Here is a 27,190-nt window from a genome sequence, read left to right on the forward strand (position 1 = left end):
TCCTGCCCCTCCAACTTTTATGGCAATATTAATACATACTACATCCATGAATATTATATGCCAAAACAGTGCGTTTTAATTAGTACTTTACCATCTATAGTTGCATTTTAATTAGTACTTTACCATCTATAGTCATGTCCCTTGCTTAAATATGCCTTTGCTCCCTCCCACCCACCTCCTCCGTGCTGTTATTGGCAAATAGGTATTCTTATGTGTTATATATCCAACAGTGCTTTACAAACATATTTATACAGTTGCCTTTAAAATAATTTAAGAAAATAAAGGGGAAAAAACGGATACAATGTTGCCTAGGGCTCCAGGCAGACAAAAACAGGAATTCTTAAGTCACATTGTTAGAAACTCCCTGGCTAGCCTCAGGCCCGCCTATACAAAGATCCCCTTACCAGGCAGTGGATTCCAAGGACTTACCATTTTCTCCAGTAGCTGACTGAAGGCTTGTCCGAAAGACCTGTGAAATGTGCATCGTTTGGACAACCGAGGCCTGCGGCGTCATGCAACGTTTCAAATGGAAAAGTTACTTCATTTGCATAGCATTTCTCTCTAGACCCTCCTGGTAGAGGAAAATAAGAGCAGTCACAGTGAAAAGGTAGAGATAAATTCAGACTGATAGTGGTGCTACGAAGTTTACTAGGAAGTGATTATGAATAAGTAAAAGATCTAACATTCGCGTCATAGAGGAGGTGTTGGGACACCACAGAATCTTGTTTGAATTTATGAATTGAGTCCAGTTCCCCAGTACTTTCCGTGTCTCCAATCCTCCTGCACACCTGTGTGGTTTGTCTTAGGACTCAGTGGTCTTTGAGGATGTGGCTGTGGACTTCACCCTGGAGGAGTGGGCTTTGCTGGATTCTGCTCAGAGGGACCTCTACAGAGATGTGATGCTGGAGACCTTCCGGAACCTGGCCTCAGTAGGTGAGGATGGCATCATTCCTTCCCTTGGTTTTTAATGAACTCATTTCTTTCTCATCAGTTCTGTTGCAAGATGTGAAATGTGGGAAAGGACTAAGACAGACATGTTCACAGCCACCATGGACCTAGAATCTAGTCATTATTCCCTAACAGTGAAAACGTGTGTGAAACAGATGTTATTTCTGTCTTGGTTTAAAGGACTTGAAGTTCCTTTAGTGTCATTAGTAGGGGTATAGATTTCACTGGTCATTTAGGATCACAGAGTGGTTCCTTGTTTGATACCTGTGACTTACTGTGTTTGTGAAATACCTAACATTTTGACCCCTTATGTCTGTTATTGATGAGGCCCTCAAAATGCTAAACTCCTCAGTGTCTTCCTTTGCTTAATACGTGTCTTATTCCTTCTGAGATTCGTTTACTTTTTTGTTGCAGATGATGGGACTCAATTTAAAGCCAATGGGTCAGTTTCTCTGCAGGATATGTACGGGCAAGAAAAATCTAAGGAACAGACAATACCAAACTTCACAGGAAATAATTCCTGTGCCTACACTTTAGAAAAAAATTGTGAAGGCTATGGCACTGAAGACCAACACAAAAATCTGAGGTGAGTTGCACTCACAAGAGAAAAATCCTTGTATGCAATTAAATATATATCTAACTATTGCTCCAAATATAAGCATTGCTCCAAATTTGTTTATTCCTCAGAATTTTAACCAAAAAAAAAAAATTTGTATTTGACTAAGACATTGAGAATTTGAAACATAATTGTTAGAAGTAATTACAGGGGGCTGGGCGTGATGGCTCACGCCTGTAATCCCAGCACTTTGGGAGGCTGAGGCAGGCGGATCACGAGGTCAGGAGATCAAGACCATCCTGGCTAACATGGTGAAACCCCGCCTCTACTAAAAATACCAAAAAATAGCCGAGCATGGTGGCAGGCACCTGTAGTCCCAGCTACCTGTGAGGCAGAGGCAGGAGAATGGTGTGAACCTGGGAGGCAGAGCTTGCAGTGAGCTGAGATTGCACCACTGCACTCCAGCCTGGGTGACAGAGTGGGACTCCGTCTCAAAAAATAAATAAATAAAAAGAAATTACAGGAAAACCCCATATATAATAAATACTGCATTAAAAATATGTCTCTTCAAACAATTCAGAATAGAAAAACTTCACGTATACTGAAATGTAGTTAGAAATGTATTTCTAATGCTTGTTAATACATCTCAACACATCATTACTAAACATACCATAAAAAAAATGTTTCTCATTTTTAACAGAAATCGTATGGTGGACAGATTCTGTACACATAATGAAGGTAATCAATATGGAGAAGCCATCCATCAAATGCCAGATCTTACCCTGCACAAGGAAATTTCTGCTGGAGAAAAACCATATGAATGCACCAAGTGTAGGACAGTCTTCACGCATCTTTCTTCTCTTAAAAGGCACGTCAAGTCTCACTGTGGACGAAAAGCGCCTCCAGGTGAGGAATGTAAGCAGGCCTGCATTTGTCCCTCACACCTATGCAGTCACGGAAGAACCGACACTGAGGAGAAGCCGTATAAGTGTCAAGCATGTGGGCAAACTTTCCAACATCCTCGTTACCTCTCTCACCACGTAAAGACTCACACAGCAGAGAAAACCTACAAATGCGAGCAGTGTCGGATGGCGTTTAATGGGTTCGCAAGCTTCACTAGACATGTGAGAACTCACACAAAAGACAGGCCATATAAATGTCAGGAATGTGGGAGAGCCTTCATTTATCCCTCGACATTTCAAAGACACATGACAACACACACTGGAGAGAAGCCCTATAAATGTCAGCACTGTGGGAAAGCCTTCACTTACCCCCAGGCTTTTCAAAGACATGAGAAGACGCACACGGGAGAGAAGCCCTGTGAATGCAAGCAGTGTGGGAAAACATTCAGTTGGTCTGAAACCTTGCGAGTCCACATGAGGATCCACACTGGGGAGAAACTCTATAAATGTGAACACTGTGGGAAGGCTTTTACCTCTTCCAGATCATTCCAAGGTCATTTGAGGACGCACACTGGAGAGAAGCCTTATGAGTGTAAACATTGTGGAAAAACCTTCACTTGGTCCTCAACGTTTAGAGAACATGTGAGAATTCACACGCAAGAGCAGCTCCATAAATGTGAACACTGTGGGAAGGCTTTTACCTCTTCCAGATCATTCCGAGGTCATTTGAGGACGCACACTGGAGAGAAGCCTTATGAGTGTAAACAATGTGGAAAAACCTTCACTTGGTCCTCAACGTTTAGAGAACATGTGAGAATTCACACGCAAGAGCAGCTCCATAAATGTGAACACTGTGGGAAGGCCTTTACCTCTTCCAGAGCATTCCAAGGTCATTTGAGGATGCACACTGGAGAGAAGCCTTATGAGTGTAAACAATGTGGAAAAACCTTCACTTGGTCCTCAACCTTACATAATCATGTGAGGATGCACACTGGAGAGAAACCTCACAAATGTAAACAATGTGGGATGTCCTTCAAGTGGCACTCCTCCTTCCGGAACCATCTGAGGATGCACACAGGACAGAGATCCCATGAATGTCAGTCATACTCAAAAGCCTTCAGTTGCCAAGTCATTCTTTCTAAAACCAGTGAGAGCACACACTAAAGAGAAATTTTATAACTCTAACGGGGTAACCTCACATTAATTCATGTATAATGCTCCAGAAAATTCACACTAGGAGAGAAATTTAGAAGTATGATATTGTCTTTGTCAATACCGCATTTGTAAAACAGACCCATTAGTCGTGAATTTCCAGCTCTTTCAAAAATAAATGTTTATGTGAGAAAATAATTCTCTAAGTCCTCTTTCAGCTATAGTACCTAAGTTTTAATAGTTAACTGTTTTATCTCTTAAATATTTTCATTTCGAACCGTATTAGACCCGTGGTGATTTGAAGCGTACTTTGAACATGACACAATTTTTTTTTTTTTTTTTTTTTTTTTGAGACAGTCTCCCTCTGTCACCCAGGCTGGGGTGCAGTGGCACGATCTCCACTCACTGCAAGCTCCGCCTCCCAAGTTCACGCCATTCTCCTGCCTCAGCCTCCCAAGTAGCTGGGACTACAGCCACCTGCCACCACGCCTGGCTAATTTTTTGTATTTTTAGTAGAGATGGGGTTTCACCGTGTTAGCCAGGATGGTCTCGATCTCCTGACCTCACGGTCTGCCCACCTCGGCCTCCCAAAGTGCTGGGATTACAGGCGTGAGCCACCATGCCCGGCCGAACATGACATAATTTTTATAGTTTCTATATTTTTCTGTATGGGATCATTACAACAATAAAACTTTGGTATTTCTTATGGCCTACTGCTACAGATAATGGATATCACTTACCTATTTTATATATTGTACCTTACCAAATTTTTTTTTTGCAAAACCTTGTAAATATGCAGAGTTCTCTATAAAGTATAGTCTCTAATCATCTTTTGCAATTTGTTTTTCTCATTTCTCACTGGGAGTTAGATAGCAGCCTTTGAATTAGGAATGGGGACCTACAAAACAAGAATGAAATCTGTAGATGGTTTTGTTACAGATATATGTGTAAGGCTGGGAACCACATTTCCCTGAATGTCTTTCCTTTATGGCACCAAGTTAAAATCTTCTGATTTTCTACTGTGCATGAGGTTTGGCAGTCAGGACTAGAGAAGTCATTACCCGCTTTGTAGAGCCAGCATACTCAGAGACATAAAGGTGGCACACAGGTGCACCATGCACACGGCCTTCTGGATCATTGTATTGATTCCTGCCCCTGTTAATGAAGAGTATCTACAACAGACACCAGCTGCCTAACTTTCAGCCAGACATCTCCATGAGCTCTCCCAACATGAAGACATTTAGTGTGGATTGCTACAACACCTGCCACGTCCACCAGGCCACTGATCCTGACTGTCGTGGTGATCATCTCTGAAGCTAACTCCCTCCTTTAGGTCTTACCTTATTTTTATTTTATTTATTTATTTATTTTTGAGACAGAGTCTTGCTGTGTTGCCCAGGCTGAAGTGCAGTGGTGTGATCTTGACTCACAACCTCTGCCTCCCGGGTTCAAGCGATTCTCCTGCCTCAGCCTCCCAAGTAGCTGAGACTACAGGTATGCACCACCATGCCCCGCTAACTTTTGTATTTTCAGTAGAGACCAGGTTTCACTATGTTGGCCGGGCTGGTCTTGAACTCCGGACCTCGTGATCCGCCTGCCTCGGCCTCCCAAAGTGCTGGGATTACAGGCGTGAGCCACCACACCCGGCACTTCTACCCTCACAATCTTAACCAAAGAACTACTCAGGGGTGTTTAAATGGTGGGGAGCAATAGATACACAGGTGTGCATTGTTGGAGTTAACAGTAATGACTCCCCGTAACAATAAACACAGGGGTATGCTTCAGCTTCATTTTTGCAATGGTTTAAACTTTTAGGCCATGTGATATGCGGCCATGAATTTGAACATGATTGTCACTGATTAGAGGGTTCCCATTTGATGTGGACCACAGAGCATCTTACCTATACGAGTTGTAAATTGAGTGTTAGCCTAGCTCCTGCTGCAGCAGATCCCTCCCCCAGCCTCCTGCATTCCAACCTGGATGTTGGATGACATCCAACATCTGACAGCTATGATGTTAAGGCTACAAATGCTGCATTTAATACTGGGGGCACAATTGCCATTATTTTATAAAGGGGGGGCCTTCATAAAAGCCCGGGTGCGGTGGCTCACGCCTGTAATCCCAGCACTTTGGGAGGCCAAGGTGGGCAGATCACGAGGTCAGGAGATCGAGACCACAGTGAAACCCTGTCTCTAGTAAAAATACAAAAAATTCGCCGGGCACAGTGGCGGGCGCCTATAGTCCCAGCTACTCGGAAGGCCTGAGGCAGGAGAATGGCGTGAACCCGGGAGACGGAGCTTGCAGTGAGCCGAGATCGCACCACTGCACTCCAGCCTGGGCAACAGAGCAAGACTCTGTCTTAAAAAAAAAAAAAAAAAAAAAGAAAACAAAGCCTTTGTATGGTGAGGCTGGCCAGGCCAGGTGGCTGACGCCTGTAAATCCCAACACTTTGGGACGCCAAGGCAGGCAGATCACTTGAGGTAAGGAGTTTGAGATCAGCCTGGCCAACGTGGTGAAACCCCGTCTTTACTTAAAAAATACAAAACTTGGCTGGGCGCAGTGATGGATGCCTGTAATCCCAGTTTCTCAGGAGGCTGAGGCAGGAGAATTGCTTGAACCCGGGAGGCGGAGGTTGCAGTGAGCTGAGATCACACCACTGCACTCCAGCCTGGGCGACAGAACAAGACTCTGTCTCAAAAGTAAACAAATAAAAATAAAAGCCTTTGTAGTATGTGCCTCTTGCATCTGAATGTTAAAAATTGACATAAAACATTAAATTTTTGAAATTTCATAAACAGTAGATGGTTCATCTTATACGGAGAATGACTGCATGGCAAACGTGATTGCTGCCAAAAGCTGGAGTTTGCTAAGGGCATAGCCAGGCACTGTGACCTCCACCTATTCCTGACACTGGGCTCTTGACCCCCCACCTGGGGGATGCCTCACTGCTGATGGCTTGTGTTTGGCTTTCTGGATTCACTGCAGTTTGTAACAGTGGATGGACAGTTTGACCCTGCTTCCCTCACCATCTCCTGGTACACACAACTTAGTAAGGTGGTTATCCCTCGGAAACAGACTGATCTTTTCTGAGCTGCTCACTGGATAAATGATCAGGACAAAAGGGATGGGAGGTTATGTAAAGCCATCTTGAAATTTTTTTGATAATTTCAGATTTTATCACAACCAATTTTTAAACCTGTGTCTTTGAGTAAATAGCATTAAAAGGTTTTTCTGTGGAAAAACTTTGTTCCTATTCCATACAACCCTTCCAGAAGAAAGGTCTGGATAACACTAAAGGATGATTTTTTTAAATGTAAAATGATTGCCCAATGGGACACAGTGACTTTGTAACAGGAGGAAATATCCAAAAGCATCTGAGGAGGTGGCTGGGGGAGGGCAGAGGCCAGTGTCCATCTTATTTTTCAGAATCTTTCCTGCAACTTTTTCCTTCCTCCTGAAGGAAAACCCTCTGTGCTGCTTTCCAAACTCCCATGAGTTCTTTTTATTTTATTTATTTTTTTGAGACAGAGTTTCACTCTTCTTGCCCAGGCTGGAGTGCAATGGCGTGATCCTGGCTTACTGCAACCTCCACCTCCTGGGTTCAAGCGATTCTCCTGCCTCGGCCTTCCAAGTAGCTGGGATTACAGGCATGTGCCACCATCCTCGGCTAATTTTGTATTTTCAGTAGAGACAAAGTTTCACCATGTTGGTCAGGCTAGTCTCAACCTCCTGACCTCAGGTGATCCACCTGCCTCAGCTTCCCAAAGCGCTGGAATTACAGGCGTGAGCCAACGTGCCCACGCAGTAAGTTCTTTGAACGCAAACTGACTGCTGAGCCTAGACCACCCTGACACGCTGTGAGGGAGCCGCCCAGCTGCTATTCCTGCCCTGCAGAACACCCTGAGGGCCGCACTGGTGAAAGTGATGATCTGTGGTCATAGACAAGCAAACCATGTGGAACTGACTGCCTCAGGCAGTCCCTCTGAAATCGGGGACTCAACTAACCTCATTGGACAGGACTGAGAATTCTCCCTACGGGGGAGTCCGCGCTGAGTGTCTGTTAACCTTCACTGCTGACTAATGGATGTCTTGCTTAGGTTGCCCTGACAATTGTAAACTCAGTTTCCGGCAGTACCTTGTGTGTCCTGTGGGACCGTAATCAGGTGTGGAACCTATCACGACACCGTCTGAGCTGTGGAAGCTTCAAATTACTGGCAAGAGTTCTGCTCTACCACACACTTGGTGAGTTAGGACAGGTAAAAAGGATTCATACACAAGTTTAAGGAGGAAGCCAGGTGGCTTTCTAAAATAGACCTTTATTTTAACTAAGTCCGAAACCCCTAAAGGGCATAGCTGGAATCATTCCTGCAAGCTCATTCCCCCCCATGCTGTGACGGTCTCACTGATGATTATTTTGCTGTAAAGCAGGGGCCAATAGGCTGCACTGCAAAAAACTTAGCAAAACAGGCCTGAGTGCTATCCCTTGAAAGGCCCGTTTACAAGGTCAGCTGTGTCAAAATTGCACAAGCAATATGGTTTATGCAAAACACCTTTCATTCCAGGCATCTGGAATCTTGGTATTTGCCAAGCAGTGCATCACAACCAGCTGGCAATTAAAAAAAACCCTGGCAGAGTCTCTATTGAGCTTCTCAGGTTGGTAAATAGTCACACATGCTGTTACAATTAGTTTCCCGGGCAGTAAAAGCATCTTGTACGCTGCCAACCAGGGAGGACCCTTGGAAGCTCATGCCTGGTTTCCCCGACTTCACCCCGTGTGCCTCATCCCTTTGCTAATAGTTGGCTCTGTTTCCTTGCACTGTCATAAATCTTAGCTGTAAGGCTGACTATATGCCAGTTCCCTTCAGTACCCCTGACAAATCACTGAACCATTGGGGGTGGCCTTGAGGCCCCGCAGCACACTTGACATCCTGAAACTGGGAAATTTTAAATGCATTTTCATAAGAGTGGATGGAAGCTTTGTGTTTTAATAATCTGTAAAGCTCAAAAAGGCCATTTTGCTTTTCAAAGATATGATTTTCATAAGTTTGCACTTCCACCAAATGGGCTCACAGGAAAGAGAAGAAAATGTAATAGCTTTCTGTGTGTGTGTGGTGGGGGGCGTTGTTTCTTTGTAGAGATGAGGTCTCACTATGTTGACCAGGCTGGTCTGGAACTCCTGGACCCAAGTAATCCTCCCGCCTCAGCCTCCCAAAGCTCTGGGATTAAAGTTGAGAGCCACCACCCCTGGCCAATAGCTTTGCATTTTGTTAATGAGGAAAGCAAATGAAATTCTGTCAATTTCTCGATGTTAAGTACTGCGGAGATTAATATGACTTATCATCTCATTGCACCTCCTGTTCCCAGCTTCCCTCCCATCATACAAATGAAGAAAGTTAAGCACAAGGAACACAGAATCTTAACCTTAACTCACATATCTTGATGTAAAAATAGTAATTTAACCTCTCAGTTTTGAAGGCCTGTTATCTGCCACCTCTTATATTTAGCTCTGTCGATTGTTTTTTTTTTTTTCAGACGGAGCTTCGCTCTTGTTGCCCAGGCTGGAGTGCAACGGCGCGATCTCGGCTCACCGCAACGTCTGCCTCCTGGGTTCAAGCGATTCTCCTGCCTCAGCCTCCCGAGTAGCTGGGATTACAGGCATGCCAGGCCAACTTTTTGTATTTTTAGTAGAGACGGGGTTTTTCCATATTGGTCAGGCTGGTCTCCAACTCCTGACCTCAGGTGATCCGCCCACCTCGGCCTCCCAAAAATGCTGGGATTACAGGTGTGAGCCACTGTGCCCAGCCTGTCAAAAGTTTTTAAACTGAAAATTTTACAAGACAATAATAGGCTGGGCGCCATGGCTCACACCTGTAAACCCAGCACTTCGGGAGGCCAAAGTGGGAGGATTGCTTGAGCTCAGGAGTTCCAGGCCAGCCTGGGCAATACAATGAGACCTTGTCTCTACTAAAAAAATTTTTTTTAATTAGCAAGGCATGTGATGCATGCCTGGAGTCCCAGCTACTGGGGAGGCTGAGGCGGGAGGATCACTTAAGCCCAGACGTTTGAGGCAGCAGTGAGCTATGACTGTGCCCCTCCTACTCCAGCCTCGGTGACAGGATGTGACCCTTGTCTCAATCAATCAATAAATGACAAGTGTAATTAGCTAATTTTACAAATATGGCATCGAATTTTACAAAAACAGGGCTCAAAAGGCAACATATTTCACATAACATGACATTCTGGAAAAGGCAAAGATACAGGTAGCTAAAGCAGATCAGTGGTTCGGGGTGAAAGGTTGAGTACAAATGGGCAACCCAAGAGTATTTGGGGAGTGATAGAATGTTCTCTATTTTGGTGGTGTAAATATGCATTTATGAAAACTCATAGAAATACGCTTAAAATAGTCTTACTGTATGTATATTAAAAATAATAAAAAACAACAAACCGCTTTCGCTAAGAGAAAATGTAAACCCTCCTGAACTTTGAAAACGTGCAATGTGGCTGGGCGCGGTGGATCACGCCTGTAATCCCAGCATTTTGGGAGGCCGAGGTGGGCGGATCACCTGAGGTCAGGAGTTCAAGGCCAGCCTGACCAACATGGTGAAACCCCGTCTCTACAAAAATACAAAAAATTAGCCGGGCGTGGTGGCAGGTGCCTGTAATCCCAGCTACTCCGGAGGCTGAGGCAGGAGAATCGCTTGAACCTGGGAGGCAGAGGTTGCGGTGAGCCCGAGATAGCGCCACTGCACTCCAGCCTGGGCAACAAGAGCGAAACTCCATCTCAAAAAATAAATAAATAAATAAATAAATAAAATGAAAGAAAGAAAAGAAAACGTGCAACGTTTCTTTTACCACCTTTGGATACTCAGGAAGCACTGAAGGTCTGAGGAAGGAGGGCTCATGCCCCAAATTTGCCTGTACTGATGTCAGGAAATGCCCTTTCGGGCCGCGCCTGCCAAGAACGCTTCTGTGAGAGTTGAGTTTATTCAGGTCCCCAGGGTCAGATCTTTGGAGACGCTGTGGTTTTGAAAACCTAAAAGCGCACTCCAGTTCTCCCAAAGGGGACCCTTCCTAGTGGGGGGTCCTAATCCTCAAGCATCAGCCGAGGACTTGGCTTCAGGCCAGTTTCGACTCTCCAGCTCCCATAACAACCCAGTTCCACGACTTCTTCCCAACAAGCCTCATTAAAGACCCGCACCTGCGCCCTCTCGGGAGCACAGTTGCGGCTGCGGGGAGAAAGAGCTGGAAAAAGAGTGGCTGGGTCCATGTTCCACGGACACCCGCCGACCACGGCCACAGCCACCCCACAGCCGCGTAGCCACCTCGGCTCCCCAGGACAACCGCAACCACCAACCTCAAAGGCGCCCCACCACGACCAGCGCAGACGCACCCACACCCACCCTAGGTTCCCCCGACCCACTGCCTCTCGGTCCCCGACATCTGCAGGCGCACCCACACCCACCCTCTGTCCCCCACACCGGCAGCCACACCCAAATGCACTGCCCCTCGGTCCCCCACACCCACAGGCGCACCCACACCCACCCTCACCATCAGGCCCACCCACACCCACCGCCCCTCGGTCCCTCACACCTGCAGGCGCACCTGCACCCACTGCCCCTCAGTTTCGCAATCACAGAGGCCAGAGGCAGTGGCTGCACAAGCACCAGCCATACCAGACCCCGAGGCTCACCGCAGCACCCGCGCAGTCCCAGCCAGACAACTGCGCCGGCGAGGTCCCTGCCCCGGGGGCTTGTGGGAAACGGCGACCTCAAACGGAGGCTGCACAGTCGCTCAAAGCCCCGCCCATCGAGCTCCTCCCGGCATGCAGCGCGCCCCGCCTCTTAAGCCTCGTGCCGCGGGGCCCCCTGGGATTACGGAAGCCGCTGTAGCACGGGCGAAGTTCCCTACTTCTGCGAGGGCGGCTGCTGTGGTTTTTCCAGGCGACAGAAAAGGGGACTCAGACAGGGCGAGGCGGGAGATTACGGACATCCTGAACCCCTGCCCCGCGTTGCAGCAGCTTCCGGTCATCTTCTGGGTCTGGGGAGTGGCATCTGTGGCGGGGCCCCCACCCACGATGGACGATGCTCTGTGTATGGGGGTGACTGATGACAGAGATTCTGGAGGGACCAGGGGGCCGCTGTGAGGCTGAAGAGCGGGGGCGATGATTTGTGGGTGTGTCCGTGTCTCTGGATGTGTCCATCCTTTTGTACCTGGAACAAATGTGATTTTTGTCAGCCTTGGGGGCTACTCCTGCGTGTCTGGGAGGACTCGCTTGTTCGTGGCGGTCCCTGTACCTGGAGTGCGGTGACTCCCAAGTGTCAGTGGTCTCAGTGCACAGCTGTAGTTTTCTGCGTCTCTGTATTCCTAGTCTGAAATAACCAAAATAGAAAATAGGGCCGGGCGTGGCGGCTCACGCCTGTAATTCCAACACTTTGGGAGGCTGAGGCGGGCGGATCACGAGGTCAGGAGATCAAGACCATCCTGGCCAACATGGTGAAACCCCGTCTCTACTAAAAATATAAAAATTAGCTGGGCATGGTGGCCTATGCCTGTAATCCCAGCTACTCAGGAGGCTGAGGCAGGAGAATCGCTTGAAGCCGGGAGGTGGAGGTTGCAGTGAGCCAAGATCTCGCCACTGCACTCCAGCCTGAGTGAAGCAGCAAGACTTCCATCTCAAAAAAAAAAAAAAAAAAAAAAAAAAAAAAAAAAAGTAAAGAAAAGAAAATAGAGGCCAAGGATGCTGGCTCATGCCTGTAATCCCAGCACTTTGGGAGGCCAAGATGGGTGGATCCTTTTAGCTCAAGAGTTCGAGACCACCCTGGGCAACATGGTGAAACCCTGTCTCTTTTTTTTTTTTAATACTTAAAAAGAAGACCAGGCATGGTGGCTCATGCCTGTAATCCCAGCACTTTGGGAGGCCGAGCCAGCTGGATCGCTTGAGGTCAGGAGTTCGAGACCAGCCTGGCCAACATGGCGAAACCCTGTCTCTACTAAAAATACAAAATTAGCTGGGCGTGGTGGCGTACGCCTGTAATCCCAGCTACTCAGGAGGCTGAGGCAGGAGAATCGCTTGAAGCCGGGAGGTGGAGGTTGCAGTGAGCCAAGATCTCACCAGTGCACTCCAGCCTGGGTGAAGCAGCAAGACTCCATCTCAAAAAAAAAAAAAAAAAAAAAAAGAGAAAATAGAGGCCAAGCACGCTGGCTTATGCCTGTAATCCCAGCACTTTGGGAGGCCAAGGTGGATGGATCCCTTTAGCTCAAGAGTTCGAGACCACCCTGGGCAACATGGCGAAACCCTGTCTCTTTTTTTTTTTAATAATTAAAAAGAAGAAGACCAGGCATGGTGGTTCATGCCTGTAATCCCAGCACTTTGGGAGGCTGAGCCAGCTGGATCGCTTGAGGTCAGGAGTTTGAGACCAGCTTGCCAACATGGCGAAACTCCATCTCTACTAAAGATACAAAAAATTAGCTGGGTGTGGTGGTGCACTCCTGTAATTTCAGCTACTCAGGAGACTGAGGCAAGAGAATTGCTTGAACCTGGGAATTGGAGGTTGCAGTGAGCCGAGATTGTGCCATTGCACTCCAGCCTGGGCAACAGAGTGAGACTTTGTCTCAAAAATAAGTAAATAGGCCGGATGCAGTGACTTATACCTGTAATCCCAGCACTTTGGGAGGCCAAAGTGGGCAGGTCACTTGAGGTCAGGAGTTCGAGACCATCCTGGCCAACATGGTGAAACCCCGTCTCTACTAAAAATACAAAAATTAGCCGGGTGTGGTGGTGCATGCCTTAAGTCCCAGCTACTTGGGAGGCTGAGGCAGGAGAATGGCTTGAACTCAGGAGACAGAGGTTGCAGTGAGCCAAGATCTCATCATTGCAGTCCAGCCTGGGCAACAGAGTGAGACACTGTCTCAACAAATTAGATAAATACAAATACAGAAAAGCCAGCTGTGGTGGTGTGCACCTGTAGTCCCAGTTACTCAAGAGGCTGAGGCAGGAAAATCACTTGAACCTGGGAGGCAGAGCTTGCAGTGAGCCAAGATCATGCCACTGCACTCCAGCCTGGGCAACAGAGTGAGACTCAGTATCAAAAAGGAAAAGAAAGGGTGGGTGTGGTGGCTCATGCCTGTAATCCCAGCAGTTTTGGAGGCCAAGGCAGGTGGATCACCTGACATCAGGAGCTCGAGACCAGCCTGAGCAACATGGTGAAACCCTGTCTCTACTAAAAATACAAAAAAATTAGCCAGTTGTGGTGGCACACACCTGTAATCCCAGCTACTCGGGAGGCTGAAGCAGGAGAATCGCTTGAACCTAGGAGATAGAGGTTGAGCCGGGCGCGGTGGCTCACGCCTGTAATCCCAGCACTTTGGGAGGCCGAGGCGGGCGGATCACCTGAGGTTGGGAGTTCGAGAGCAGCCTGACCAACATGGAGAAACCCTGTCTCTACTAAAAATACAAAATTAGCTGGGCATAGTGGCACATGCCTGTAATCCCAGCTACTCGGGAGGCTGAGGCAGGAGAATTGCTTGAACCCAGGAGGTGGAGGTTGCGGTGAGCAGAAGACGTGCCATTGCACTCCAGCCTGGGCAACAAGAGCAAAACTCCATCTCAAAAAAAAAAAAAAAAAAAAAAAGGAGATAGAGGTTGCAGTGAGCTGAGATCATGCCATTGCACTCCAGCCTGGGTAACAAGAGTGAAAATCATCTCAAGGAAAAGAAAAAAAGAAAATGGAGGCTCAGTGGTCACTGCCGCCACTCAACATCAGCAATGCAGCGAATGCGTTCTTGGCTGCAACATTAAAACTGTCAGGGTGGAGTGAGGAAACAGGTCACGATTAAGGAACAAGACGCTTACTACAGAAATCACGTAAATATGAGAAGAGCTGGAGATAAAGGGGTTCACAGGAAGAGAGGAGATCACTAAATGCAGTAGCCTGGAATGGCCTGATGAAAACCAGAGGGATGGCGAAATCCAAGGATCTCTGTGTACCTGAATCCTAAAGAGGGGACGGTGGTGGGGATGCTTGTGGAACAGTCTATGGAGTGTGCTAAGAGGAAACTAAAGTCAAATGTCATGTTGGCTTTGGGGGCTGTTCTAGACTAGCAGAGCCAGAAGTCAGAAAAATGAATTGCCACTTAGGTCCCTAAGGTTACCACGTGTTTGTTTCCGGGTAGTCTATTAGAACTGAGAATAGGCAGGGTGTGGTGGCTCACGCCTGTAATCCCAGCACTTTGGGAGGCCGAGGCGGGCAGATCACGAGGTCAGGAGATCAAGACCATCCTGGCTAACACGGTGAAACCCCGTCTCTACTGAAAATTAGAAAAAATTAGCCGGGCTACTCGGGAGGCTGAGGCAGGAAAATGGCATGAACCTGGGAGGCGGAGCTTGCAGTGAGCCGAGATTGCACCACTGCACTCCAGCCTGGGTGACAGAGCGAGACTCTGTCTCAAAAACAAACAAACAAAAAAAAAAAAACAAGAAAGTGGGAATCAAAAACGTTTCATCTAAACTCACACCAAGTTGTGCATCCCTGGGTCCAAAAGACATTTCAATGGAAACGAGACAAATTTTATATAACTATAATTATTTAAAGTCCTAAATGACAAAATATACATAGCTGAAAGCATACAAAACAGGATATTTATTAAATGTTTACATCACAAACATACACTAGAATACACAAGGAATCACTATTAAGGCTGAGGCATGTAAAGGCAATACCGTATTAATCATAATTAAGAGATTTCTCTCCTACTCTGAGTTTTTAGGTACAAAATAAGTGCTATACCAGGTTTTCCTACATGCTCTACATAAATAAGGTTTCTCGCCAGTGTTTTCTCGCATTTACAACAAGGTTTTATGGTTGAACACTCTCCCAGGTCCACTGTATTCATAGATTCACGCTCCAGCATGTGTTCTCACATGTGCTTGAAGCGATGCGAGATACCTGAAGGTTTTCCCACACTGCTTGCATTCATACGGTCTCTCTCCAGTGTGCGTTCTCACGTGCACACGAAGGGACGAGGAACAACTGTAGGCTTTCCCACATTCAGTACATTCGTAGGGTTTGACCCCACTGTGTGATCTCACATGCTTTTGAAAGTACTGAGCGTGGCTGAAGGCTTTCCCACATTGATTACATTCGTACGGTTTCTCTCCGCTGTGGGTTCGCACATGCTCTCGAAGGGAGGAGTGACAGCTGAAGGCTTTCCCACAATGCTTACACTCAAAGGGCTTCTCTCCAGTATGCGTCCTCACGTGGATTCGAAGGGAGGAGGAAAAACTGTAGGCTTTCCCACACTCTTTACATTGATAGGGCTTCACCCCGCTGTGTGTTTTCACATGTCTTCTAAAGTAAGTGGGACATCCGAAGGCCTTCCCACACTGCTTGCACACATAGGGCTTCTCTCCGGTGTGCATTCTCATGTGTGCTCGCAGAGAGGAGGGGTACCTGAAGGCTTTGCCGCATTCCTTACATTCATAGGGTTTCTCTCCACTGTGCGTTCTCCCATGTTCTCGAAGAGACGAGTAACAAGTGAACGCTTTTCCGCAATGTTTACACTGACAGGGTTTCTCTCCAGTGTGCGTCCTCACGTGATCTCTAAAGGAGGAGTAACAGCTGAATGATTTTCCACAATGCTTACATTCATACGGTTTCTCTCCAGTGTGTGTTCTGACATGTTCTCGAAAGTATGAGGGACAGCTGAAGGCTTTCCCACACTCCTTACACTCATACGGTTTCTCTCCTGTGTGAGTTCTTACGTGCCGTGTAAGGTAGGAGTAATACATAAAGGTCTTCCCACATACTTTACATGCATGGGTTTTCTGCCCATGGTGACTATTCACATGTCCCCTGAAAGATGAGGGACAAGTGAAAGCTTTTCCACATTTATTACATTCATAAGACTTTTTACTGCTGAGACTTTTCACGTATGTCACAGATGCTGTCCTTGAGTCCTGGCAATTACAGGGTTTCTCTACAGTCTGCGTTTTCATAGGAGGGCTTTGGCAGGAGAGGCAGCTGCAGGCTTGCCCACATTCCTTACATGGTCTCTGTCCGGTGTGAGATCTCTGCCGATTCTCGAAGGCTTTGCAACACTTAGTGCACTCAGAGGGTTTAGCTTCGGTACGGTAACTCTTGTGCACAAGAAGGTTCGCAGTCTGGCTTAAGGTCTCTCCGCATTGATGACCTTCATTACTTTCACAGAGTCTCCCCAACTGACTTCTGTTCAAAATGGGAAGCAAGCTACTAGTCATGAACGATTATAAGTGATTAATTTATTAATGGTTTTTAGTGATTATTTTGATTACATTACTTGCCAATTTCACTGAATGGGTCTATTTTCAGCACTGTCTGCCTGGTTTCTATGGAGAACAAGCTTAATGCTCTAGCTGAAGGCTCAACTGCAGCCATAAATTTCACGGTGTTTCTTTTTTTCTTTTTTTGAGATGGAGTCTCGCTCTGTTGCCCAGGCTGGAGTGCAGTGGCACCATCTCAGCTCACTGCAAGCTCCACCTCCCGGGTTCATGCCATTCTCCTGCCTCAGCCTCCCAAGTAGCTGAGATTACAGGTGCCTGCCACCACGCCTGGCTAATTTTTTTGTATTTTAGTAGAGATGAGGTTTCACCGTGTTAGCCAGGATGGTTTTGATCTCCTGACCTCGTGATCTGCCCGACTCGGCCTCCCAAAGTGCTGGGATTACAGGTATGAGCCACCACGCCCAGCCTTTTCCTTTTTTTTTGTTTTTTGAGATGGAGTTTCGCTCTTGTTGCCCAGGCTGGAGTGCAATGGCATGATCTCAGCTCACCGCAACCTCCACCTCCCAGGTTCAAGCAATACTCCTGCCTCAGCGTCCCCAGTGGCTGGGATTACAGGCATGCACCACTACACCTGGCTAATTCTTTTTTTTTTTTTTTTTTTTTTTTTTTTTTAGTAGAGATGGGGTTTCTCCATGTTGGTCAGGCTGGTCTCGAACTCCCGACCTCAGGTGATCCACCTGCCTCAGCCTCCCAAAGTGCTGGGATTACAGGCGTGAGCCACTGTGCCCAGCCCACGGTGTTTCTTATAGATGAAGTTTCCTGATATTGTTTCCAACTGTTTCAGACACGTGACATTGACATCACATTTATAAAAATACTCTCTTAGGAAAAGTCTCAGCCAGGGACGGTGAATCACACTTGTAATCCCAGCACTTTGGGAGGTTGAGATGGGTGGACTGCTTGAGTCCAGGAGTTTGATACCAGCCTGGGCAACACAGTGAAACTCCGTCTCTACAAAAACACAAAAATTAGCCAGGTGCAGTGGTGTGTGCCTATAGTCCCAGCTACTTGGGAGGATGAGGTGGGAGGATTGCTTGAGCCCAGGAGGCAAAGGTTGCAGTGAGCCAAGATCCGTGCCACTGCACTTCAGCCTGGTTGACAGAGTGAGACCCCCATCTCAAAAATAAATAAATAAATATAATAAAAACAAAATAAAATAAAGTAATTATTAAAATATATTTTTAAAAAGAGAAAATAAAGAAAAAGAAAAAAAATGTCTCTGTGAGTCTGAAATTGTGTATCTGGTTTATACTTTTTTTCTGAGATGGAGCTTTGCTCTTGTTGCCCAGGCTGGAGTGCAATGGTGCGATCTCGGCTCACCGCAACCTCCGCCTCCTGGGTTCAAGCGATTCTCCTTCCTCAGCCTCCTGAGTAGCTGGGATTACAGGCATGAGCCACCACGCCCAGCTAATGTTTTGTATTTTTAGTAGAGACGGGGTTTCTCCGTGTTGGCCAAGCTGGTTTCGAACTACTAACCTCAGGTGATCCGCCCGCCTCGGCCTCCCAAAGTGCTGGGATTACAGGCGTGAGCCCCTGTGCCCGGCCGATACTTTTCTTTGAATTGCAAGTTAGTTTGACGCTCTGCGGAGAGGCCCATCCCTCCGGTTGAGCGCCACTCACCTCAGATGCCTCTGTGGGATTTGGTGCTGATCTCCAATGTTATCAAATCTCCAATTTTCTCCAAAAATAGACCAGGAATCGCTTCCTGTGAACTTTACAATTTCTTCATCATTGGATATTCCATTCCCAAAAACGTCCCTCTGAGAACTTGATCCACTGGTTCTAACATAAATGTAACAATCTGCAACAATCAATTACACAATTTCTTAGGGGAAATATGTTGGGATAAAGGAAATAGACTACATAGGGATTTCTTTTCATACAGTAATCCAAAAATGTACCGTTTATAAGGAAGAATAGACATGCTATCAAAGTGAGACTCTGAGGACCTCATCTACTTGAGAATTTGGCAATAATAAAAAATAGGTGAGCCGGGTGCAGTGGCTCATGCCTGTAATGTCAAAGCACCGCGGGGCCAAGGTAGAAGAATTGCTTGAGCCCAGGAGTTCAAAACAAGCCTGGGCAACATAGGAAAATAAGGAGACCTCAACTCTAAACAACAATAAAAAATTTAAATTAGCCAGGCGTGATGTTGTGTGCCTATAATCCCAGCTCCTTGGGAGGCCAAGGAGGGAGGATCACTTGAGCCCAGGAGGTCAAAGCTGCAGTGGGCCATGAGCGTACCATGGCACTGCAGCCTGTGTGACAGAGTGAGACCCTGTCTCAAAAAAAGAATGGTGCTGGATGCGGTGGCTCACGCCTGTAATCCCTGCACTTTGGGAGGCCGAGGTGGGTGGATCACCTGAGGTCAGGAGTTCGAAACCAGCCTGACCAACATGGTTAAACCCCATCTCTACTAAAAATACAAAAAATCAGCCGGGCATAGTGGCATGTGCCTGTAATCCCAGCTACTCGGGAGGCTGAGGCAGAAGAATCACTCGTACCTGGGAGGTGGGGGTTGCATTGAGCCGAGATCGCACCATTGCACTCCAGCCTGGGCAATGGGCAATAAGAGTTAAACTGTGTCTCAAAAAAAAAAAAAAAAAAAAACAGAAGAGATGAACGTGGCAAGCCATTCACTAAGAAATAGAATAGTTCCAAACAGATGGAGACTGAATGTTAAGTAAAATATTATCAGAAAAGCAAAGTTTGCACATGCACAAATGCTCCTCGTACACGAGGAGATCCAGAGGCTTTCCCCTGCGAAGGAGGACAGCGCATGAGGGTGCAGGAAAAGCCAAACAGGGCAGCTGAGAGAGGACACACCTCCTCCTCCTCAGAGAAGGGTTTGTGTTTCTTTTTTTTGTTTTGTTTTGTTTTTTGACACAGAGTCTCACACTGTCACCAAGGCTGGAGTGCAGTGGCACTGTGTTGGCTCACTGCAACCTCTGTCTCCTGGGTTCAAGCAGTTCTCCTGCTCAGCCTCCCGAGTAGCTGGGATTACGGGCACCCGCCACCACGCCCGACTACTTTTTATATTTTTAGTACACATGGGGTTTCACCACATTGGCCAGGCTGGTCTTGAACTCCTGACCTTAGGTGAACCGCCCACCTAGGCCTTCCAAAGTGCTGGGATTACAGGCGTGAGCCACTGCGTGCGGCCAAGGGTTTGTACTTCTAACCCACGCTGCCAAACAGAACCTTCTTATCCAGAACCCACTCCTCCCAAGGGCTGCTGCTCTCCTGGTGCTCACAGGCACAGGGCCCTTACAGGAGTCCTTCCTCCACTATGCCCGGCTGCTCTCAGGTGTGAGCACCGCCCATTCCTGGAGAATCACATGATGAGGAAGGATTGTGAAGGGCAACAAATGTTCTCCTGAGACAGGCCAACACTTTGACTTCCCAGACCACCGATGATGGCTGAGTGTGAGTTTTAATTGCAGCAAAATTACCATGTCAAACGTGGATTACTCAGTGTAACTTGGATTTACTTTATCACAATGCACTTTGATTTTCAAAGTACAGTTACTCTGTGTGGTGAACCACAAAGCTGCTTTCGTTGCCCCAGCGTGACACAGAATACTCTACTCGGACTTATAAAATGTGGGCAGCCAAAGACTGGTGATCAAGAAAAACTAAATATCAATCATACACAAAACTTTGTTTTCATGGAGAAGCGTTTTGACTCCCATGTTACCTGGGTGTTGGGATCATGTCTATCTCTTTTCCAACATATTTCAATTTTTGAGCTCAAATAAAAAGAAAAACAATGTATCTTAGGCCGGGCGTGGTGGCTCACGCCTGTAATCCCAGCACTTTGGGAGGCCAAGGAGGGCGGATCACGAGGTCAGGAGATCGAGACCATCCTGGCTAACACGGTGAAACCCCATCTCTACTAAAGCTACAAAAAATTAGCCGGGCGTGGTGGTGGGCACCTGTAGTCCCAGCTATTCAGGAGGCTGAGGCAGGAGAATGGCGTGAACCTGGGAGGCGGAGCTTGCAGTGAGCCGAGATCGTGCTACTGCACTCCAGCTTGGGCGACAGAGCAAGACTCCGTCTCAAAAAAAGAAAAAAAAAAAAGAAAACCAAGATCTCTTTGCTCTCCAGGACGCAGTGAGGGAATGATGCCATCCTTACCCAAGGAGGCAGTGAGGGAATGACGCCACCCTTACCCAAGGAGGCCAGGTTCCTGCAGGTCTCCAGCATCACATCTCTGTAGAGGCTCCTCTGAGCATGATCCAGCAACGCCCACTCTTCTGGGGTGAAGTTCACAGCCACTTCCTCAAAGACCACGGAGTCCTAAAACATTCCACACATCCCACTTCAGCAAAGGCACCGCCTCCCCCATGTGCGCAGGAAGAGGGGTGAGGCTGACAGCCTGGGGAACTGAGCCACACAGAGCTTATGTCCTTGTGAGAGGTGACCAACAGTATGAAAAAGTGCGGTACACTCAATGCCGTGAGTACCTTCCCAACAGGGAGCAAAGTGCAATGACGGCCTCTGCCAGAGACTTACAAAGAATTACTGAGAAACGGCAGGTTTGAGGGCGGGGAAACACTGAAAAATCTGAAAACATCATTAAGCTAAGGCTGGTGGCTCATGCCTGCAATCCCAGTACTTTGAGAGGCTCAGGTGCGAGGACTGCTTAGGGCCAGGAGTTGGAGACCAGCCTGGGCTACATAGCGAGATCCCGTCTCTACAAAAAAAATAAAATAACAATAAATTAACCAGCCACGGTGGTACACACCTGTAGTCCCGGCTACTTAGGAGGGTGAGGAGGGACAATCACTTGAGCTCAGGGGTTCAAGGCTGCGGTGAACTATGACTGTGCCACTGCACTCCTGTCTGGGCAACAGAGTGAGACCCAATCTCAAAAAAATAAAATCAATCAATCATTCAGGTAACATGGAAATTGACATGACTTGCTCAAATTTTATTATTTCTTATTCAGCTATAATATCAGCACTTTGGGAGGCCAAGGTGAGAAGATCGCTTGAGGCCAGGAGTTCAAGACGAGCCTGGGTGACAGAGCAAAGACCCTGTCTCTTAAAAAAAAAAATTAAATTAAATTAAATTTTAAAAATACAACTATGAAGAAAAGCAAGGAGATTATTTCCTTATAATTTAGGACATTGGCCAGGTGTGGTGGTTCACGCCTGTAGTTCCAACACTTTGGGAGGCCAAGACAGGCAGATCACTTGAGCTCAGGAGTTCAAGATCAGCCTGGACAACACAGTGAAACCCTGTCTCTACCAAAAAAAAAAAAAAGGCTAAAAGAATTTAGGATAGGCCGAGCGCGGTGGCTCACGCCTATAATCCTAGCACTTTGGGAGGCTAAGGCGGGCGGATCACAAGGTTAAGAGATTGAGACCATCCTGGCCAACATGGTGAAACCCCATCTCTACTAAAAATACAAAAATTAGCTGGGCGTGGTGGCACGCGCCTGTAGTCTCAGCTACTCAGGAGGCTGAGGCAGGAGAATCACTTGAACCCAGGAGGTGGAGGTTGCAGTGAGCCGAGATGGCGCCATTGCACTCCAGTCTAGCAACAGAGTGAGACTCCATCTCAAAAAAGAAGAAAAAAAGAATGTAGGATACTGGCCTGATCTGGAGGGAGAAGCCTACCATTACACATCATTTCAAATTGGATGCCAAGGCTTCTTCGAAGACATGGCCTGGCTGTCATTACACACTGTTCACTTTAGGACGTTTCCACTGACTCTGTAATTGTCTTACAAAAGTTCTACATGTGTTCTATTTTATAATAAAATGCTATCAGCAGCTGGGCTTGATGGCTCAGGCCTATACTCCCAGCACTTTGGGAGACTGAGGTGGGAGGACTGTTTGAGCCCAGAAGCTTGGGACCAGCCTGGGCAATATGGTGAAACCCTGTCTCTACAAAAAATACAAAAATTAGCCAGGCATGGTGGGGCACACCTGGCGTCCCAGCTACTCAGGAGGCTGAGGTGGGAGGATCATTTGAGCCCAGGAGGTTGAGGCTGCAGTGAGCCAAGATGTCGCCACTGCACTCCAGCGTGGGTGACAGAGAGACGCCCTACCTCAAAAAAAAAAAAAAAGGCTGGGTGAGGTGGCTCACACCTGTAACCTCAGCACTTTGGGAGGCCAAGGCGGGAGGATCACTTGAGGTCAGGAGTTCATGAGCAGCCTGGCCAACATGGTGAAACCACACCACTACTAAAAATACAAAAATTAGCCAGGCATGGTGGTGCATGCCTGTAATCCCAGCTACTCGGGAGGCTGAGGCAGGAAAATCACTTAAACCCAGAGGCAGAGGTTGCAGTGAGCTGAGATCAAGCCACTGCACTCTAGCCTGGGTGACAGAGTGAGACTGTCTCAAAAAAAAATAAAAATAAGTAAGAACACAGCCAAATCACCACTTTCAGCCTGTGTTAAAGGACAAAGGGGTGAGTGGTGGATTCTAGAAGATCTAGAAGTTTTTCTGTCCCACAAAGGGTCCCATGCAGAAAACAGGTATCAGTTAATGATTATCCTCATGATAAATTGTTCGTCAGTCCCCTAATCGGAATTGCCGCTTCTCTGTACTGTGGGTCGTATATTACAGAATGCGCATCTGTCTGATGCGCAGATACTAACAGGAGATGGAGCAGGGTCCCCCACTGTCACAAACTCTGCACCCTGCCTAAGTCAGTGCTAGTTTCATGAATGTTTTCAATCCACACCTTCGCCCACCTCACAATAAGGCATGGGGCTGTGTGTGTGCCTTTCCCCTCATCCTAATGGAAGATGCAACGTCTTCCGAGTTTGAGAGTTTTCCACAGCAGCCTTCTCGGGCTAAGCCATGGTATAACACCAGGCAGTGGCAGAAGGCAAAGAACACATCCAAGACAATGACTGCCCTCACTAACGACAAGAAAAAAAGGCAAAAAGCATTTATTCTTTTTTTTTTTTTTTTTTTTGAGACAGGGTCTTGCTCTGTCTCCCAGGCTGGAGCGCAGTGAAACGATCTCAGCTCGCTGCAACCTCCGCCTCCCGGGTTCAAGCGATTCTCCTGCCTCAGACTCCCAAGTAGCTGGGATTGCAGGCACTTGCCATCACGCCTGGCTAATTTTGATATTTTTAGTAGAGACGGGGTTTCCCCATGTCAATCAGGGTGGTCTTGAACTCCTGACCTTGTGATCCGCCCACCTCGGCCACCCAAAGTGCTAGGATTACAGGTGTGAGCCACCGCGCCCGGCTCTTTTTTTTTTTTTTTTTCCATACAGGGTCTAGCCCTGTTGCCCAGGCTGGAGTGGAGTGGTACAGCCTCAAACTCGTGCGCTCAAGCGATTCTCCCCCGACAGCCTCTCAAGTGGCTGGGACCACAGGTGTGCATCCCCATGCCCGGCCTCATTATTTTACATTTACTAAAACCTGGGGCTGAAATAGTAACAATACCAATGCTGAGCTGGACACAGACGAGGCTGTTCGCAGCTGTCAGGTGACAATGTTGAACTGACTTCAGCTCTGTGCTCCTGGAAACCAGCAAAGGTGAAAGCCCATCCTGCTGTGCTCTGGAATTGGGCACAGCCAGGACCCTCCCTTCCCATACGACTTAGATAAGATTCACGCAGATGACAAGGCCAGATTCAGACCCTCCGAAATCCCATTCTTTGTCATCAGAAATGATTCACTAGGTTAGGTGTGCCCAGGCTGGAGTGCAGTGGTGTGATCATGGCTCCCTGCAACCTCTGCCTCCCGAGTTCAAGCAATTCTCCCTGCCTCAGCCTCCCAAGTAGCTGGGATTACAGGCACACACTATCACGCCCGGCTAATTTTTGTATTTTTTAGTAGGGATGGGATTTCACCATGTTGGCCAGGCTGGTCTTGAACTCCTGACCTCAGGTGATCCACCTGCCTCAGCCTCCCAAAGTGCTGGGAGTACAGGCATGAGCCACCGCGCCAGGCCTAGCCAGCTCTTCAGATGCCTGCATACTTGATGGTCACAGAGCTCTCCCCCTGCAGCTGTCTCCCTGTGGCTACAGCATTAGTCCTGCAGCTCAATCATCAACTGTCCCCATGCCCCTGTTGCTTATACCCCCACCCCACTGCAATAGAACCCCAAGCCTCTGGCATTACTCTCCTGCCCCTAATCCAACGAACCCTTCTCCCTATTGCAACAGCCCCTTCTCCCCTCCTCCAATACCTCACAATAATCCTTTTTCATAAAAGTTTCCTTACTACGTTTGGGTTTACACAAGCTTGACCACATGTTCGCAGCGTCCCGTTTCTTCCCCAAACTTTACTCAGCTTTCTGTCCTCTCCACAGGCCCCTGAACTTTGAGTGGCCCCCCGGAGTCTGAGCAAGCAATAAGTGTGGAGTCCCCTGTCACCTCCCCTGAGCTAGCTGACCACGAGGAGGTACATTTACTGTCAACCCCCTTTCTGCTTGTCCCCTAAAACGTTCCTCCAAACCTTTTCTTGTGTATGAAAGTAAAGCCTTTTCCTGGTTGATTTGGAGACCTGGCAGGTTTCGGAAGCTGGGGCTTATCCCTATTTTTCTCTCTCCTTCTCTAGCCAGGATTTTTTTTTTTTTTTTTTTTTGGTTTTGGTTTTTGAGACGGAGTTTTTCTCTGTCGCCAGGCTGGAGTGCAGTGGCGCCATGTCGGCTCACTGCAAGCTCCACCTCCCAGGTTCACGCCATTCTCCTGTCTCAGCCTCCCTAGTAGCTGGGATTAAAGGCGCCCGCCACCACGCCCGGCTAATTTTTGTATTTTTAGTAGAGACGGGATTTTGCCATGTTGTCCAGGCTGGTCTGGAACTCCTGACCTCAGGTGATCCGCCCGCCTCGGCCTCCCAAAGTGCTGGGATTACAGGCGTCAGCCACCGCGCCCGGCCCAGGATTTTATTATTTGACAGGCTCCAGGACAGGGCACCACCTCCTCCTTGGCAGACCTTCCCAAACTGACCACCAAGCCCCTGACGGCTCCTGCCCTCTCCTCCCACTCTCCCCGATCCCCTGACTGCCTCTACTGTCCCCCAACACATCCCTCGAGCCCGACTCCCTTTACTGTCCCCCCAAACTGCCCTCAAGCCCGACTGCCTCTACTGCCCCCCTTAAAGTGCCCCTAAGCCCCTGACTGCTTCTGCTGTCCCCTCGAGCTGCCCCCAAACTCCCGGCTGCAGCTACTGTCCCCCTAAACTGCCTTCGAGCCCCTGATCACCTGTCCCCCAAAACTGCCCCTTCAAACCCATGACCGCCTCTATGGCCCCCTCAAACTCTCCCCGAGTTCCTGACCGCTGCTATTGGCCCCCTAATCTGCCCTTGAACCTGACTCCCTTCCACTGAACCCCCAAACTGCCGCCGAGCCCCTGACCGTGTCTGTTCCCGCAAACTGTCCCTTCCCTCCTCCACTGTCCCAAAACTGCCCTTGAGTCCCTGACCGCCTCTACTGTCCCCGCAAACTGCCCCTGTGCCCCTTAAACCTCTACTGTCCACTTAAATTGCCTCAAGCCCCTAACCACCTCTGCTGTCCCCACAAGCTCTCCCCAAACTCCTGACCTCTACTGTCCCCAGAAACTACCCCTCGAGCCTCTGACCGCTTTTGCTGTCACCCCAGACTGCCCCCAGCCCTACCCCTCGGCCGCTGTGACCACGTCCCCGGGGCCCAGGCGCTCGTCGTGCGCCGCCCCGCGCGTCCCTCAGCTTTCTCCGGCTGCGAACTCGGGCGGAAGCCGGTTCCTGCCGCCCCACCTCGCCCTGGGCCCGGGCTCGGCTCCCGCCCGGCACTCACCATGTCCCGCCCGCTCCTGGGCTCTCCAGGGTTAGCGCCCCGCGGTCCAGCGACCGGCGCAGGTGAGCACGACAGGACACCTGAGCCGCTCGGGGTAGGCGGGGAAGCACGCAAGGCAGAAGGGAACTCGGCTTACCGTCCTCGGGGTCTGATTGGACAGATCTCGGGAAGTCGAGACTCTGATTGGACAGTGCTCTCGATTCCGCACCCCTGATTGGAGAATTCTCCAGTCCGTCCCCCTAGCGCCCTTGATTGGGCAGGGCTCCACTTCGGATTAACGTCTCTGACTGGACAGTTCCCTGGGCCCCGCCCCTGCCTGTCCTGATTGGATAATTCTCTCCTCAGTGACGGGTTCGTCGAGAACACGCGTGGCTGACCCTCCAGCCGGGCACCCGCGGATCTGGGAGGACTCACTCCAGTCCAGGGAGGGCGCGGCTTCCTCCTCTCTGACTGCACGGGAACTCCAGACTCAGTTTCCCCTCGGAGCGGCCCCTCGTGCGGGTAGGAGAGGAAGAGCACGGAGTCCCATGGGGCGGAGTCCTGCGTGGGGGCGGGACCCGCGT

At 48.4% G+C, this 27,190-nt stretch overlaps 2 protein-coding genes across 5 annotated transcripts in view; one reads left to right on the forward strand and one right to left on the reverse strand.

The window, feature by feature from the left end:
* Positions 1-3,753, forward strand: part of ZNF57 (zinc finger protein 57) — a 20,103-nt gene extending 16,350 nt beyond the window's left edge. The window contains exons 2-4 of the mRNA XM_031007493.3: positions 807-933; positions 1,363-1,534; positions 2,205-3,753. Coding sequence (XP_030863353.2) covers positions 807-933; positions 1,363-1,534; positions 2,205-3,570 — 1,665 coding nt within the window. The 3' untranslated portion in view covers positions 3,571-3,753. The remainder of the gene's footprint in view (positions 1-806; positions 934-1,362; positions 1,535-2,204) is intronic.
* ZNF77 (zinc finger protein 77) lies at positions 487-27,190 on the reverse strand. Of its 4 annotated transcripts, none has more exons than XM_055371207.2 (4): positions 26,628-26,758; positions 21,049-21,175; positions 18,497-18,677; positions 487-571 (listed from the first exon to the last, which is right to left on the reverse strand). In XM_055371207.2, exons 1-4 carry the CDS (start codon positions 26,628-26,630, stop codon positions 562-564), a joined length of 321 nt encoding a protein of 106 aa, XP_055227182.1. In that variant the 5' UTR covers positions 26,631-26,758; the 3' UTR covers positions 487-561. The 4 variants fall into 4 exon arrangements, with proteins under 4 accessions (XP_055227182.1, XP_055227181.1, XP_063558030.1 ...); XM_055371206.2 differs by lacking the exon at positions 487-571 and adding an exon at positions 11,347-11,768; XM_063701960.1 differs by lacking the exons at positions 487-571; positions 26,628-26,758 and adding exons at positions 15,175-16,781; positions 26,764-27,190.

The sequence above is a fragment of the Gorilla gorilla genome, chromosome 20 (genome assembly GCF_029281585.2).
Source record: "Gorilla gorilla gorilla isolate KB3781 chromosome 20, NHGRI_mGorGor1-v2.1_pri, whole genome shotgun sequence".
Taxonomy (NCBI): Eukaryota; Metazoa; Chordata; class Mammalia; order Primates; family Hominidae; genus Gorilla; species Gorilla gorilla.